This window comes from Amblyomma mixtum, chromosome 3 (genome assembly GCF_055824585.1).
Source record: "Amblyomma mixtum isolate Tamu chromosome 3, ASM5582458v1, whole genome shotgun sequence".
Lineage (NCBI taxonomy): Eukaryota > Metazoa > Arthropoda > Arachnida > Ixodida > Ixodidae > Amblyomma > Amblyomma mixtum.
The window spans coordinates 311,304,861-311,322,074 of record NC_143014.1 but is presented as its reverse complement, the minus strand read 5'-3'; the positions used below and the strand labels follow the sequence as shown (position 1 = coordinate 311,322,074).

The 17,214-nt window shown below is 47.0% G+C and overlaps 1 protein-coding gene and 2 long non-coding RNA genes across 4 annotated transcripts; 2 read left to right on the top strand and 1 right to left on the bottom strand.

The window, feature by feature from the left end:
* Positions 1-3,134: 3,134 nt before the first annotated feature.
* LOC149355605 (uncharacterized) lies at positions 3,135-6,776 on the top strand. 2 transcript variants are annotated; one of them, XR_016289734.1, is made up of 4 exons: positions 3,135-3,621; positions 4,386-4,501; positions 4,626-4,757; positions 6,538-6,776. It is a non-coding gene; the product is annotated as an uncharacterized LOC149355605 (long non-coding RNA). The 2 variants fall into 2 exon arrangements; XR_016289733.1 differs by having other exon boundaries at positions 4,626-6,776.
* A 729-nt stretch (positions 6,777-7,505) lies between these two features.
* LOC149355604 (uncharacterized) lies at positions 7,506-10,593 on the top strand. The gene is made up of 3 exons (XR_016289732.1): positions 7,506-8,630; positions 9,313-9,814; positions 9,914-10,593. It is a non-coding gene; the product is annotated as an uncharacterized LOC149355604 (long non-coding RNA).
* An 886-nt stretch (positions 10,594-11,479) lies between these two features.
* LOC149355603 (uncharacterized) lies at positions 11,480-16,999 on the bottom strand. Its single transcript, XM_089576143.1, has 4 exons — positions 16,645-16,999; positions 14,976-15,080; positions 13,041-14,743; positions 11,480-12,133 (listed from the first exon to the last, which is right to left on the bottom strand). The coding sequence occupies exons 1-4, from the start codon at positions 16,997-16,999 to the stop codon at positions 11,789-11,791; spliced, it is 2,508 nt and encodes an 835-aa protein (XP_089432269.1). The 3' UTR covers positions 11,480-11,788.
* Between the last annotated feature and the right edge of the window lie 215 nt (positions 17,000-17,214).

Sequence of the window (17,214 nt, the reverse complement as noted above, 5' to 3'; positions counted from 1 at the left end):
GTGTAGAAAATGTAATGAAATCGCGCATAGTATTTTCCTATGAATAAGGTAGATACCGCACCGCTGCGGTGGCTCAGTGGTTACGGCTCTCGGCTCTGGCCCAAAAGACGCGGGCTCAATCACGGCCGCGGCGGCCGAATTTCGATGGAGGTGAAATTCTAGAGGCCCGTGTACTGTGCGATGTCAGTGCACGTTAAAGAACCCCAGGTGGTCGAAATTTCCGGAGCCCTTCACTACGGCGTCCCTCATAGCCTGAGTCGCTTTGGGACGTAAAACCTTAATAAACCAAACCAAGCTAGTGTAGATACCAACAGCAGAAAGATACTATAGATAAACCTTTACCCCCCAGATCCCTCTGACATGCGTGCGGAAAAAGCAGCTGAAATCGGTAGCGGTCGTGCTTACAATCGTGTCATGAAATGTGTTTAATGGGAACAAGAGCAAGCTCAGCGCAAGGATGCCGAACACGTACTGGTGATCGAAAACACGCGCTCCGTCGGGACAACCTTCAGTCTGCAGCTCGCCTATCCAGTTACTATACTCCACTGAGTCAAATCAGTAGATCTACATTCTGATGCATAAAATTATCATAGATGATATCGCACGTAAAAGGCGACAACAAACGACACGAGTACAGCGCAGAAATCTGCTTAGAAGTGCCGGTTTCCAGTCCGTACACTACCTGGTCGACTACCCTCGGATGTCACGTTAACGAGTAACTGCGCGCAAGATAACCGCAGTACTGTCTGGAAGAGGGAAAATGTGAGTAGTGACGCACAGCACACACCCTCATACGTTAGCTGATGAAGCACAACGGCAGAAGCGAACACGGAAACATGCGTTGTACGCGCGGCGCCGGCGCGACCCGCAGTCCCTCGGGCCGCGCGCGCCGACAGATGGCGACTGGTGTCGAGAGTAGGCGCGCGTCCGCAGCCTGCGTGCGAGGGTAAAAAAATCTGGTTTTCACAGCCAATGTTGATGTTGATGTTGATGCGGCTGTGGATTTCGCCGATGTCTCCCCAAAAAGTACAATTTCTAAGCATATTCTAACAAGTATCTTTATACGGTTGCTGCAAAACCTCACGAAAAATACCAAAAGTAGTTATATTGTTTTTTTTTGCACATTTGGTGCGACATCTCGCATTTTGTCTGGTGTCGTGCAACCGCGTTGAAACTTGAACATAACCAGCGGTAGCCATCGCCATCGCTGTCACTGGCCGCACTGGCTACGATTGTGAATTGTCTGTGTGTAGTTGGGTCTAGTGATTTTCCTAATACCATGGAGGAAGGAAAAAGAGAGGAGAGGCCCTTTCCACACAACACCACGGGAGAAAAATGTGGAGGAAATCACGTGGTTTTTTTCGCGATCGGGAGGCCACCTAGTCCGGGCAGCTTAGCAACGGCGTCGTAGTTGCTGCTTGCAAGCCGGGCGGTAGCAGACGACCGCGGCGTAGCAGTTGCGGTGCGGCGTACTTTTCTCAACTGCTCGAGTTTGTTTTTGATCGTGCTCACAAGCTTACGTTGGCGCCGTTCACTCATATCTCAGGCGGAATTCGCTGCAAAACTCTAGTTGTTGCGTGCATTGATTTCAACGTGCTCGACCACGATCGCACGGGCATTTCGTCAACTGCGTCACTGCTCGGAGCCGTCGGGAGACCGCCGCTGCTTACTGAGGAGCACTCGCGCTGTTCGTTTACCAGTGATTCAATACGCCGTGCGCTAGAGAGGTCGTCGGCGTATTGCGCGGACGTTTCGCGTCCCAGCTGTGCGTGCAGTGTGCGTGTGCCATTCGCGCTCCCGTTTCCATCGGCAGTGAAACCTCGTTGCTATTAGGCGTGCTCTTGCAACGCTCTAGTGATCGTCACTGGTGTTAGTGTAACTATTTTCGTTTTTCGCGATTGCGCTTGTGTGAGCAGCGGGGGCCATGACATCGGTGGAGGGCGAAATTTTAAAGGAAGCCGCTGCGTTCGCTTTGCATGCTTGCACGCCCCTGTTATACGCCGCCGGTAAAAATGAAAAGAAAGAGACCCTGCGCTTAAACAATACCTTAGAGATTTTTTTCTTTAATAAAGACGAAGGGTTAGTTTTGTTCACTGCAATATCTACATAAAGATACGAATGCACACAGGATGCCGAAAACTTCATTTGTAAAAAACATTTATTTTCTCACAAAAAACAACTCGCACGAAAAAACGTGGCTATTTACAATATCTTCACATCATATACAACAACACAAAAGCTTCTGCTCTATAACAAAGTCATCAACTGCAAACAAATGACATTTGTCAAAACTTCAACCCCATACGCAAACCTGCGCTCGGCTGCAGGTCCTTTTAAAAAAAAGCACTTTTTACTTTCGCGATACCTTCATCTGAGGAGAATGCAAAGGATTAAAAAGTAAACGGACGTAAAAAGGTCTGTTAATATGGGGTGAACTGTGCCTAGAATTAAAAGGAGTGCCATACGCCGTGCGACGGTGAAGAATAAATGGGCACTCTTATTTTCGTTTCCACATTTCGTTTCCACATTTATTTTCGTTTCCATTATTTTCGTTTCCAATAAATAAATAAAACATGTGCCCCCCTCGAACAAAATTTCTGGCTACACCACTGCTCGTGTGGAATTCGCGCGGCTAGGGGCCCGCATTTCTCGCGTGTGCTTAGTTGTCCTTCGCCCACCGCAGTAATTGAAAGCGACGGTCACTTCCCGTGCTTACAAGAGTTGAGGAACAGGGAGGCGATTTTCGATACCGGACGAATGCCCTTCCCGGGCATCGGTAACCGTCGTGTGGTTTCGCGCGACGAGGGGCCCACGTTTCTCGCGTGTCCTTCACCTCACCCGGTGAAGGCTAATTTCGAGCGCTGAGCTAAACAAGCAAGTATACTAGTTTCATCGAATGCAGGCTTCAACTTCAGAGTCCAGGGACGGGCGTTGCCAAAGGGGGGCCACCGCAGATAACCACCGCAAGATGGGCCACCGCAGTAATTGAAAGCGAAGGTCACTTCCCGCGCTTGCAAGAGCTGAGATAAGTATTTTTCTCGGCTGCTACTAACTATGACCAGGGCCGAGCAGTTGGAGACGGCGCGGAGACGACGCAGTACGAAGCAGTAACTGAAAGTAGCCTTCTGTCTCACACGGGTATTTCCGCTTTATTAACTTTTCCGCTGACGAACACCGGCATAGGGCGCCCTAAACCGGCCGGTAAGCAGCCAAGCGCCACCAGCGCGGGGATCTGTGCCCCTGCGGTAGCACGCTCCTTCGTTGGCTTTGAAACGCGCGCGCAGTAGTCGAGGGCGGGACTTATGCGATGACGTCAGCCCGGACAAGATGGCGCCGAGCTAGTTTCCGGCTTCACAAAATGTCACGTGACGGCCTCTCCTCTCTTTTTCCTTCCTCCATGCCTAATACATTCTGAGCAGTAGGTATGTTTTAGATTCTTTGCCCCATGTTTGCCCCATTCGTTGCCCCATGTTGCCGCACGTGGTGCCAGCGTCCGATATTGAAGACTCGCCCGACGACAGAGGATTTCGACAAGTCTGTCTACTCAGTCTTCTTGACAGACAAAGAAGGGGACGGAGAAGACACCGGCTACTACGTCGGCGCAGGTTCTCTTATTAGCCGGTAAGTTTTAACCCTGTGTCAAGACCCGGCACTCTGACAGTGGCTTGGCGTTCGGTTACTGATTCTAAAATCGCGAATCCCGCCTGCGGCGGCATTTCTTTTAAGAAATGCAAAAACGCTTTTGTACTGTGCGATGCCAGTGCACGCTCAACTATCCAAGGTAGTGTAAATCAGTCCGAGCTCTCCACTATTGCGTTCCCCATAGCCCACGTTTGGAATGTAAACACCATGTACTGTACACACTATGTGACGTGTCTATCGTACTGGCATAGACAGAATCAGACATTCAGCGCGCTTTGGCGTTCGAGTAATTGCCTGAGCGGATTGTTATTTTAGTGAAGCGCAGCAGCCAGCACCAGCAAGAACTTAATTCGCGCTGCGATAGGGTGTCAAACACGTGTAGCGCTGGTCCGACGAAGCCAAAGCAGGCTTAATGGTATTAATTCCTTTACATATACTAGAGAAGTGAAATTAAGGGCATATTGTGATCGGAATAGAAAAATACGTGTAGGCTGCAAAAACACGGACATGGAAGTGGATTACGTGGGCCAAGCAAATATGAAGCAAAAGACCTGGTCTGTTTTATTTAGGTTGGCGTGTTTTCGTTGCTGCTTCCCGTGGCGTGAGATTAAATCTAGTGCAGATGTGTGTGCACACTAGTTAGCTTAATTTTGGTGCATCCCGCCAGCCGCACTGCCGTGGCTGCTTCTGTTAGCGTTTTTGGTAGGTCATAATATATTTCATCTGTTTCACAATTTGCGCAGAAACCTGTGATGCCCTCGCTGAAAGAATGTCGGCGCAAAGAGTAACGATGCCCAAAATCAGAGTTCAAGAAGGTCCGAAAGACTTGGTGCCAAGTCAAAGCCAAAAGGAAAAGCAGGTATGCTCACCAGCTGCAGTGGAATGCAAGCCCCATGTAATGATCACAATATTCAATAGCCTCAGCTCACTCCTACAATTCTCTTCTATTCTGTAGTGCTTGATGTGCCCCCTCTTTGCGCTAGGTTGCTACCAAATAGAAGCAAGTGAAAGCCAGCAGTTGGAGTGCTGCTGCTTATAATGCAATCTTGCAGAAGCACTTGAACAGTACACAGAAGAAGGAAGTGTCGCCTTCTGATTCATCCTTCCAGGGGCAGGTATGCAACATATCAGTAATTGTAGGGCAGATGGCACAAAGTATGTTACTTGATTGTTTATTTTGCATTCTTAGAGCCGGAAAAGGTGGTACTCAACGTCAAGCTTATCAGGTGATGATGAGTCACTTTGCTCATATGAAGAGCTTCTATATGAACATATACATTTCTGACCTCTGCAGTGTGCAGTTATTGGAGCTGCTACCAAAATAATTTTCTTCCAGATGTGTATGTCTGCTGTTACCGTATGTAGCCTGGGTATGCAAGTTTCTTGTGCTTCATTAAAAAGGCATATAAAGGGAAATTCTGTTGTGTCTCAGTAATGCTATGAACAGTGGTCTAGCAATTGTGACAGTACAGGTCATACTGACAGGCATTGAATTCTGTGTATGTTTGCTTTGGTGAGCGCAAGAATGGGAAATGTGGAAAAACAAACTGACTCATCTCAACTGATAACTCACAGCTGAAATGAAAGCCTTTACAGGATGTTTATGATGACAAGCTTTTGTCTTCAGTATAATTGATACTTCTGTTAGATACCTTGCTAAGTCAACATGTACTCAGTTATATTGGCATGCAAATTGCAGAAATAAATTGCAAATCATGGGGCTTAACATCTCGTAGTGATACATGACCATAGTGAAGGGCTCTGGATGTACTGACAATACACGGGCAAGTTCTGCATTTCGTCTCCATCAAATTGTGTTAGCAGCTGGGACCGACCCCAGGTCCTCTGGCTCGGCAGCTTAGTGCCTTAATTAACCACTTAGCCACCATGCCGGCTCACATTGCTGTACATGTGCGATGTTATACATGGTCAACCCATACTGAGCAAGGCAAATTTTTTGCCTTTACGGACCACTTGTTAACTCATGACTGATAATTGTAACAGTCCTTCAAAACTTGTGCTACTTTATGTTGCATTTCTTTGATAGTTTCACCTAACAAAAGGCGTTGTGGTGGGTTCAAAGAAGACAAAATTGGTCTGTAAAGACCATTGATCCCTGGCCATTAGGACTGGTGAGGTGCTGGCTCAACGCTGAGTTAGTGGCTCTGTGGCACCCACCAAAAGAGCCCTGAGGCAGCCAGCAAAGCAGGCCCAGACACCCGAAAAGATTGCCGTGATTGAAGGTAATGGGAGAGTTCTAAAGCAGATTTGAAGTCTTAATATTTTCTGGTTCTTCATACACTGTTTGCTACAGGGAATAATTGTACGTGTCTTCACACAGATCTAACAGTCTGCGCTTAATGGTGTCTGAAGTCCTGCATAATTGTGAATGGCCTCAGAAAGGGTCAGTGCTGATCTTGAGCTAAATTTTCAACCAATTTAAGTGCTAACTGTCTGCTGAGCAGTGCACTAGTCGGGGAATGTATGACTGTGATTGCTCACTACTTCAAGAAGCATGAACCAACTAGCTCAGTTTTCTACTCTTTTAATGGCTGTTTATTTTGAATTATTTGGCCCTTTTACCAGGCATGCTGTATCGTACATTGATAGCCATAACAGATTAGATATCCTTGCATATAGTATTTTTTAATGTTCTACAATCTCATTTTCTCTTTCCTCTGTAAAATTTCACACAGCAGGCGATTCCAATGGTATTTGTAACTCGCGGCTGCATTTGCACCTTGTGTGACAATTTTTGTGGAATGTAGGGCTGGAATTTTGCATTGTCTCATGTTGCTGCCCTTCCCAACTATTTAGTTTGGGAAGGCATACACGAGCAAGACTGCTGCATAATGTGCACGTTGACTTTAAAATTTTTTTTTCTGTAATTTTTAGATACAGTCTGGCAGTGGGGCTCCCAAAAAGGCGTGGATGTGGAAGGGACTGTGGCCATCATCCCGGGACTCCTGACAGAGAAGATTTAGGATGTGAAAAAACCTCTCCTCAGGAAGCTTGGAAGCACCTAAGTGCATGCTAATAAATAGTTTTGACACTTTCCATGCTGTGGGCAGTATGTGCTGACTGGAGGGTCACTGCCTGCCTTTTGAGCGGCTTTTGACCAGCCTTGGTGCACTGTGGCGAAAACAAGTTTGCAATGGGTCCCAGCTGTTGGGACCAGTTGAACTGGGTTATGGAGTAATTCCCAATTGGGACCAACTGGCAGTGGGTCCCAACTGGGCAGCTGGGACCCATTGTCAGCTGGTCCCAGCTGGGAATTATTCCATAACACAGTTGAACTGGTCCCAGCTAGGACCAGTTGTAATTTTTTCATCTTAATACCTTAAATGCAATGGTAGCACAGAGCAGGAACGCGAAGGACACGCTCAGCGTTTCTCAGAGAGTAGAACTCTTTAGAGATGTACCTTATTTCTTCTCTAAAAATCAGTCCGGTGCCCATGGTGAAGGAATTTTCTGATGCAAGGAAGCTGGCTTCCACATTTCTGCAACTCTATTGCCTTGTCAGTCTTGCGGCACTGTTTTAATGCCAGAAGGATGTCGACACTGACCTGTCCGTGACTTTATCAGAATCGTGGTATGGTGTACACTAGCTGAAGTGCACAGTGTGGACTGTTTCTTCTAATTGTGCGTAATAATTGTTTGTGGCACTTTTCTTTGTTTCCAGAATGAGTCTCAAAAACTTGTGCATAGCAGCTAGCTAGTCGCACATATAGCTATCCACAAGCAATATGATTAGGTGTTCCGGTGCAGAACTTCATGGAAAAGGCAAAGGAAGGAAATCAATGCAGAAGTTGAAGCAAGCATATCTCGTATTGATAAGTTTGCCGACAACAGTCCTGCTAGTAAATGTCATGTACAGCAGGAAGAGCACACGGAAGAAACTCAAATTCTACTACCAGAAATGAACTGCTCAACTTTCAGGATCAGGTACATAGCCCAGGTCACAGTTTCTCCTGCTCTGATGCATGATGACCAGGTAGCTACTGACATTGACAGTCAACCTGAAGAGGTAGCAGTAAACTTCACGGAGATACGGTCACGTGGTGGGTACGCCAATAATGGCATGGTTTCACCGCTCTTAGGCGTTTTTCAATGCCAAATTAAAATTATATATTTTTGTTTCCTCCGATATCGCACTGCTCCATGTCTTACATTATGGTACTTTCTTTTCGAATATAATCTCATGACACGTGTTGCAGTCAGTAATTAATATGTCAGTCCCTTTAATGACCACAGACCTCGATGTGCCCATTGCCAGTAACCCATGCGTTCATTCCAACAATGCTTCGTTTATCAGGTATGTCACCTTGTGACTCAGTTCCAGTTGCTCTGGAACTGGATATAGGCAATGGGCAGTCGTCAGTAGCCGCCACGATCGCTGAACAACCAGCGCCATCTGGCGGGCAGGCGGGGAACATATAGCAGGATTGCTCCGCCGTAGCAGACGACATGGCAGCCTTGTGCGAGGCTGGTAGAATGGCGGTGGAAAGCGTGCCGATAGTTATATCGGCGGCATTTCGCGATTTGGACGATTTGAATTTCTTCTTCCGAGGAGCGAACTTGAAAAAGGGCAAGCTTTTGCTTGAAGCCGGTCACGTGCACAACGTGAAAGAGATCGTGCTTTCAAGCGGCTCCGAAATAAGGGGCAAATACATGGCGCAGACTAAAATCAACGCGCCGCCGAAGAGCGTGGAGATCGAGGTAAGCTACGTCTGGTCATCGCTTGTATTTTTCTGGCTCGCATCTCTCATTGTTATTTCAGATTGACAACAGCAGGAGAATCATCGCAGCACGTTGCGACTGTCGTGCCGGTGTCGTGGGGAAGTGTAAGCATGCGGCGGCTGTCGCGCTCTTCGTGCAAAACACTACGGGAGAATCGAGGACCAGCGCGGCGAGATCCTGGCGCGTTCCATCGGCAAAAAAAGTGTACCCCAAGCATTCGACAGTTGGCGCACCCAAAAAGGAGAGAGGTGGGTTTTTGGAGCTTTGTTTATCCCTGTAATCAAACGTTGAAGCTTTACCAGAGGCGTCAAGAAATAACATAATCCTCTGCAAACGCTCCTGATGCTGTTCTTTTTTTTATAATTTTTCAGTGCGTGCCCAAAGCTTTCCAGTCACACATGTGCTGCAGTTTTTTGGTGACATCGAATGCCCGCTAACAGATATGCTTCGTGCAGAAGCCGGCATTATTGAAGAATCGGCTTTCACACCTATCGCATTTTTCTCAGATCAGCCTCTAAAGCTTTTTCAGTGGGAGAGGGACCGGAGGAAGTTCCACAGTTATGTTGTCAAAACTCGCACTGACAGCAAATTAGTTCTTGAAGCAGTTTGCTTCCCGAACAGGTTTGTGCTTCGTTCTTTTGTAATCTTCGTTACCTTAGCTGTACATTTTAGTTATCCAAGAGAAAACAGCTGCCAAAGGCGTCACTAGGGCCAGCTGCACTCAGTGCAGCGGCGTGACAACGACCCCCCCCCCCCATGCAATACCTCCACTTTTAACATAACACTGCTACCTCTCCATTTGTCTTTTTACACATGCAGCGCTGCATCCGTCCCTTTGGTAACGCTTCTAACAGCATGCAGCATTGATGTTGAGAGAGCTGCAATAATTTGGGGTGCCTTCCCACTTTCTCTGTACTTCAACCTACCTAGGCTCTCAGACTGGGAGAGAGACCTGAACGCATCTCTGCAACCTGATGATGTTGCTGCTTTGTCGACTCGGGCATTACATGACAGAAGCGAATGGAAGAATGAGAGATTCCCGAGAATCACTGCAACAAAGGTAATTCGCCGTTATCTATATATTGCAGACGAGAAGAAAGGAGTACGGAATTCGACACAGACCGAAACCTAGTGAACTATGGAGGGGACCTTGAGCTTGCTTGCCATGTTTTGGCAACAGGACTTATCTCCCCTTGTCGAAACACTGGCAAGCAAATTGATGCGTCACATCCCTCATTCTTTGTTTTGTGCTTTGTCCACAATTTTATTCATTACTAAAATTTATTTTTTCAGATACACCTGTATGAAAGTGAGCAATGCTTGTGTAAAACTGTAAGCTTATCTATTTAGAGTAACTAATAATTTATTACGTAAGGAAATGAGAGCTCACAAAAATCTTTTGGATCAAGAACAAAAACAACTGATTAACAAAGTACGTAAAAAGTGCCTTTGGTTCACGTTTGATTTTAATGGGGGATCAACTGTATTCAGCCGCAGCTGATGATTTTTGTGCATATGCTTGCTTTTCCAGGCACACAGGATTCTTACATGTTGTGATGCACAGCTCTATGAACGAGCAAAAAAAAATTGTAACAGAGACTCCCTTCAGAGGCCCTGCTGTGCTCTATGGGCTGGCAAAGGAGCCAAGAGCACGTGTGGCGTTTGAGTGTCAATACAATGTAAAGGTTACCCAGTTCGGGCTTGTTGTGAAGCCTGAAGAGCCATGGCTGGCGTGTAGCCCTGATGGCATATTCAGGAAAGTGGCCTCAAGAGGCATGACTGCATATAGTCCTGATGCCACATTCAGGATTCATGTAAATGGCCTGAAGACATTTGCCCTTATGTAACAAAACAAATTTACCTTCCAGAAATAATGAAGCGGAAGCCATTCTTCTAGAAATAAAGTGTCCATTTAGTCGACGTCAGAAGAAAGTAATAGAGAAGCCTTTGCTTAAGTATTTAGTTGGCGAGAGAGAGCTGCAGCTGAAGAAACACCATCAGTACTACACACAGATTCAAGTGTGTCTGCATGTCTTAGGCCTTGAAATGTGTCATTTTTTTGTGTATTCCAATGCAGACTCAGTGACAATTCCTGTTGCAAGGAATGATGAGTTCTTGGCAGCAGCAGTGCCGAAACTCAGAAGCTTTTATTTTGAACATTATCTGAAAGCACTACACGAGTGCACAAATGTTGGACATGACAATGTATGAAAGATAGTTCAAACATGCAATAAAGTATTTTACAAGAAATAATTGTTGAACCAATGCACTCCCAACCGTCAGCGGCACAATACAGCTTGCATGCGATTATCACCTCACATCTTTTCAACATCACAATCACCAGCCTGACTACCCCACTGCAGGGCAAAGGACTCTCCCATATTACTCCCATTAACCCAGTCCTATGCCAGCATCATCCATTTGATCTCTGAAATCTTCCTAATGTCGTCTGCCCACTGCTACACTTGCCTTCCCTTGGAATCCACTCTGTCACCTTTATGGACCATGTTATCTTGCCTTCAGATTAACTGACCTGACCATTTTTTCTTGATTTTGACTAGTATGTAATTAACTCGCATTTGTTCCGCGGCCCATTCAGCATGCTTCCCATCTCTTAATGTTACACCTGCAGGTTTTCGTTCCATAGCTCTCTGCAAGGTTCTCAATTGAAGTTGAACTCTTTTCTTAGCCTCCATATTTCTTCCCAAAGGCGAGTACCAGTAAGATACAGCTGTTATATGCTTTCTTCTTGAGGGATGATGGTAACCTGCCATTCATGACCTGAAAGTATTTACTGAATGCACTTCAACCCAAACCCAAACCAAGCGCGATCCAGCGATCACGTCGGCGCAGTTCGTATGGCTTGCTTGGGAAACTGTAAAAGCGGGTCCCGGGCGAATTTCCATGTGTGCTGTTGCGGCCGACCACGCAACAATTCGTATTTGACCCCGGCATTCTTCGCAAAAAGAGTACGCAGCCCAGCCGCGGCGATCAGATGGCATGCGGAGGTGACTGCCAATGCGTGCGACGGCGAGCGTATCCTGTCTCCGGTGCGCTGCTCGCCGCGAGAGGCGCCTCCGTCGGCCCCGGAGTTACGTTCGCCCGTTGCCTATACTAGCCAATATCGACGAGCAGTGTTAGAAAGAAGACAAATGCAAAACAAACCTGTTTATTTTGGCGAAAACGGTGGAGCAAGTGCTGACACAGTGCAAATGATTAGAATTTTGTAGCCCTGCAATCTCCATGGGTTAGACATGAAGGCATGCTGATGTCCTGCTCCATCCAAGTCTCTGTGGGTCACACATGAAGTATTGCTGATATCCTGCTCCAAGGTTGGTGGCCATGTCTTGATGCAGGTGATGTTAAACTGGTCGCAAAACTTATGCCGGGTTTTCTATCAGTGACCTCACCACGTCCTCACCACGTCGCATACTTTGAGAACCATCTCTAAGCTCATGCCCATGGCATTTATCAGGTAGTCCTCAGTAAGCATTAACAAACCTTCCCTGTCAGTTAGCTGCGCAGTGAATTCTTCGACACATCCTGTGCAGCTTGGAGTTTCCTCGATGTAGGCAATAGCCTCCGGAACCGTCCAGCCACGAGGTCTCTCAGCAGCCAGCAACGCCAGATGCTCCAGCAGGTTTTCCACTTTCTCCTCGTCAACCATGTTCCACTGAGGATCATAGTCAGCAGTTGTGTTGTCCGGGATCCAGGCAGGAGGCGGGGTAGGGGTCCTGAAGCCAGAGTACTCCTGCGTAGAGTAAATATGCCGACTCCAGATCGAGAGCTCCACATTCTTGGAACAGCTGTGGCCACCTTTATGGCAACACATCTCAGTAGCCAAATTATAGTGCCAATGTATTCTAGGCACAATGGCCAAATACAGGGCGTACTCAATAAAGTTCTCCAAATTATAGTACCAGTAAGCACTATGAACAAATTTTACTGCACACAAATGCTGAGCGTACTCAGCAGCGTCCTGCGCCGCCGCGGTGGCTCAGTAGTAATGGCGCTCGGCTGCTGGCCCGAATGACGCGGGTTCGATCCCGGCCGCGGCGGCTGAATTTAGGTGGAGGCGAAATTCTAGATACCCGTGTACTGTGCGATGTCAGTGCACGTTAACCCTTTATGAGACAAAAGGTGCCTGCGGATATTACATGCAATTTGATCGAAATATCGAAATGTGCGGCTCCTTTTACACTGGAAACAAAAGGAATTATCATTTTCCACCATATAGTTTTCATAATAAAAGTGGGACATAAGTGTCCCACTGCCACTATGAGTCACTTTTCAAAGTGGGACACTATTGTCCCACTGGCATATTCAAGTATATATTTTTTTTATTTTCAACAAATTATATTCAGTTGTCAAGCCACATGCATAACTGCTTAATTTATTTTATCTCAAGTGCATTTACGCTGATAATTGTGTTCTGCACTTGAATACCTTCACTGAAAAGTAGCACGACCCCGCCCCACTAGGCGCAAGCCAGAACGTTACATAAACTGCAATGTCCTCAAATAACACATTTTATTTCGATATGAAAGAAGAATTCAAGCCAAACTAGCGAAAACATCTCACTTTTCATTATGGAATGGCAGAAAACAAGCTGCACAAAGAGGCACTTCGCACTTTCGGCATACAAATGCCGTTCTCACTTCTTTTTCTTTAGTGGAACACCACCGGCACCTCCTTCTGCCAAGAACCTTTATGGGATGATGTTCGTTCTCTTGAAAACGGACTTGATGTGGCACACCCATCATTTTTTGTCCACTCTTGCGACCGCTTTTTTTGTATTTGAAGGCCGGCGTTCCTCTCCTGGACTTGAATGTCTGGCCCCCGACTAGTTCTCGCCCAAGCATCAAACGAAACCACAAGTACTCCACAGGCTTGTTGTGGCAGTATTGAATAAAGGAATTCACAACAGCTGCATCCAATATATAATAAAACAGCCTGTGCCAACCCTTTTTCGACCTTCTGTCAGCGATGTAAGCGTTGCGTTTCTGATCAAAGCGATCAACACCTCCCATGTACTTATTATAGTCCGCAACGACTCTAGGGCATGAGACGCCTATCTTGCAGCCATTCGAAAGTGTGCGCTTCACTTCCACAACTTCTGATGGGTCATGAAAGTTTGAGAGCATTGTTACATTCCGGTTGTCACGCCACTGATAAGCAGAAACCTGCTCCTTTGCTCGCCAAACATATTCTCCCCTCTTCAGTTGCCGGGAATTCATGACTTCTTTCGGAAGATCTTTCCGGTTGGAACGAACTGTGCCTGCGGCATCGATGTTTCTCTCAGACAACTTCTCCATGAGCCTTGTGGACGAAAAAAAGTTGTCGAAGAAAAGCTCAGTTTCAGCATCGACGTTGTTTGAAAGGGACAAAACAACATGCTCGCCTAATGTAAGGCCAGGTTCGCGTTCTGTGGACCTTCCCTCATATATTTGAAATTCACAAAGGTATCCAGTAGCAGAATCAGCTCGGCACCATACTTTATACCCTCTTTTTATGGGCTTCATTGGTGCATACTGCTTTAGTGCAGAACGGCCTTTGAATCGGACCATGCTTTCGTCAATTGCTTGGTGATTAGATGGCTTGTACTCGTACAGAAAGCGCCTGTTCATCGCATCGACTAGTGGCCGTACTTTGGCTAAACGATCGAACCCTTCTTCATTCCTGCGCTTTATTTTCTCGTCATCATTGAGATGCAGGCAATTCGTAATAGCTTGAAATCGCTTGAAGCTCATGACACTTGAAACCTCTGTGACATTGAAGAATGGGTCGCTGCTCCAGTAGAGGTACAAATGGGTTGATGGGTTGATGCTCATGAGGATAAGGAGCCCCAAGTAAGCTTTCAGCTCATCTTTTGTAATCGCACGCCAGCCTTTCCTAGCGCGCTGGCTTGCGTGGCGGTTTGTCTCGACCACTATCATGTCCAGAACTTCATCATCAAAGTACAGCTGGAATGCCTCCGATGGCCTGGATGTGGCAGTGAGCTTCTCAGAATACTGCGGCTCGCACACACGGCGAGGTCGAGAAATAGTTGGCGGGATAGTAGACCAATGATCGGGACTTGCTTCCGTGCCATCATCTCTCACTTGCGCCACTTCGTCTTCTGGCTGTGGAGAAGTTATGCGCCTTTTTCGTTTTTGAGGCTTTTTCTTCACATAAGATTTCTTCTTTTTCTTTCCTGTGCTTGTTGAAGGTTCCTCAATATCATCACAAGATCCTTCGCTATCCACAGGGGCAAGCACGGGGACGAACTCTTCATCACTACTTATTTCTACATCACTCTGGATAGGGTCGTCTGGAAGGCTGAAAATGAGCTCCACCGCCTCCTCGACTGAAAGTGACCTCCCTGTGAAAAAAAAATAGTCGATGTCAAAATATTGCCTCCTAGCTATGTATGCAAAGCGAAATCAGCCAGGGAACGTAGAGGTAGTAGCAGGCTTAGCGATGTACGCTTCGAAAACGCGCTGAACAACGCGTTGCTCAAATTTTCAATGAAACTTGGAGAATACGGTGCACAAAATACAGGTAGATTTGCTCTAGAATGTGTTACCAGTAAAAAATAAACTTTTTACACTTACCCTTCATAAAGAACTTGTGCAGTAAAGCGACGAAAATCACATACAACAAAACACTGTGGTCAGTTTTGGAGCGCTGGGAAAAACAACACAAAAGTGTGCTGCCATCTGTTGAGAGCGTGTCAAAAACATATTACAAGCTTTCTAAAGTGCCGTAGAGATGGCGCAAAGTGTCTGAAAGTGTGGAATTACCGCGAGATTTAAATTACACACATTTTTTCAAGCTGATGCTAAAGTAGACTTAAACCACTCCCCAAAAACATGCACCCCTTACACCATGAGGGTAGAAGACAAGCACGAGCCAAAGCCTTACATAACAAATACAGACAGTGCGCTGGAACACTTTATGTAGATGCAGCAGAATACAAAAATACCAATGCCTTTGCAATTGTGGTTGTGAACGAGAATGGTGACCACATCGTCTCGGCGACAATCAAAACGAAATCCTCTGAAACGGCAGAAGAGGCGGCTATAGCCCTCGCCCTAGCGCATACCCAAGGAAGCATCATCTTCAGCGATTCCAAAATGGGTATCAATAATTTCGCTAAAGGGCGAATTACAAACACCTCCCTTAGAATCCTTAACGCAACCAAATTCTCACCAAATTATTCCGAATTGATATGGGTCCCAGCCCATTCGGGGAATCCGGGGAACGAGGCAGCCCACAATAAAGCCCGAGGTTTCGTCGACCGGGCAGTGGATGAGTCTGGCTCCCTGAATTTCACGAAGGACTCCATGATCACATATCATGATCTCACCAATCATTTTAAACTAGAGAGGAGAATTTTCCCCCCTCCAGACAAAAGACTTAGTAAAGAACAAGAGGTTACGTGGCGTCGTCTACAGACGAGATCGATACGCACCCCATCACTCCTCGCGCGCATTTATCCAGATCTTTACAACCCAAACTGCAAACACTGTGGCCAACGTGCTACCTACGATCACATCCTGTTGGACTGCAAAATAGAGCCACCTCCGGGTGATCTAGTTACAGCTCCTTCTCTCGAGCGGTGGGAGACCGTGCTGGCTAGCTCTGACCCCAGAACGCAAGTTTTGGCGGTGGAGTGGGCTGACAAAGTCGTCGAGGGCTATGTACTCTCGACCACTTAACGCGACCTCTTGCCAAGCTCTTCCCGGCGAATAAAATGTTTTACAATCAATGCGGAAAAGTGGGACGCCATTATCCCGCTGTCCCATAAAGGGTTAAGGAACCCGGGCCCAGGTGGTCGAAATTTCTGGAGCCCTTCACTACGCGTCCCTCATAGCCTGAGTCGCTTTGGGACGTTAAACCCCCTTAAACCAATCAGCAGCGTCCTGCTCTGTTGACATGATCACGTTATTTAACTATTTCTGTGATAGCAGGACTGCGACGCTTTTAAGTCCTGAAATGGGCAAAAATATTCTCCTTAATAATACTTAACTGGGAGCGGGGGCCGAAAATTTTTTACAGGGGAGGCGCGGAGAATTAATTTTTGCGTAGGCATGGTGCCTGCGTGACTATTTTGGCCGCTGCCCGTCGCGTACCCTTGGCGCCGTCACTGAATTTAAACGCTTGTTGAGCCTCGTTTTGAGCATCGCAGGAGTTAACTAACACAACTTCCCCTCGGCGCTTTGCCACCCTTCTTCCTGAAGCGCACTGGGAGCGACCGTAACCCCCCTCTTCCCTCCCCACCGCTGCCCCCAAGTACCGACTCCAGTTTTGAACTCACCGGCCCGGTCTGCGCCCATGGAGCAGTGGCTTCAAAAGTGGTAGGCTGGGAAACGTAGTCATGGTCTTGAACCGCATGAGTAGTGTCCGAAAATTCCACGGTATCCAGGCTCTCCACTTCGAGGCGAGGATCCCCTAGGAAGCTTGTGGAGTGCGCTTGTGCGCCTTCTGGGGTTGTGTGCCCGTCGAGAATAGACTCCGCAACTCGATGCTGGTCCAGCCGCTCGGGTAGGTCAACAAACAATGCGTACAAATCAGACATCTCTTGTTGCTGCTTATCATCCCGCGCAGTGTCCTCGACAGTTCGATCGGCGTCCATGGCAGGGTGATGTACCGTTCTGTCGCTACTCGCAGAGCTGCTCTTGGTAGCGACCTCTTGGATCACTCGTAGGATAGCATGATAGGATAGGATACTTTTTGTTTCTACAATCAGTGGTGACACTGTTGAAAAAATGCGTCTGCTTACGAAACGGTAACCAAACGCCGCGTCGGTATTGCCGGCGATGCGATCGAATACTCTAGAGAGCGGGTCAC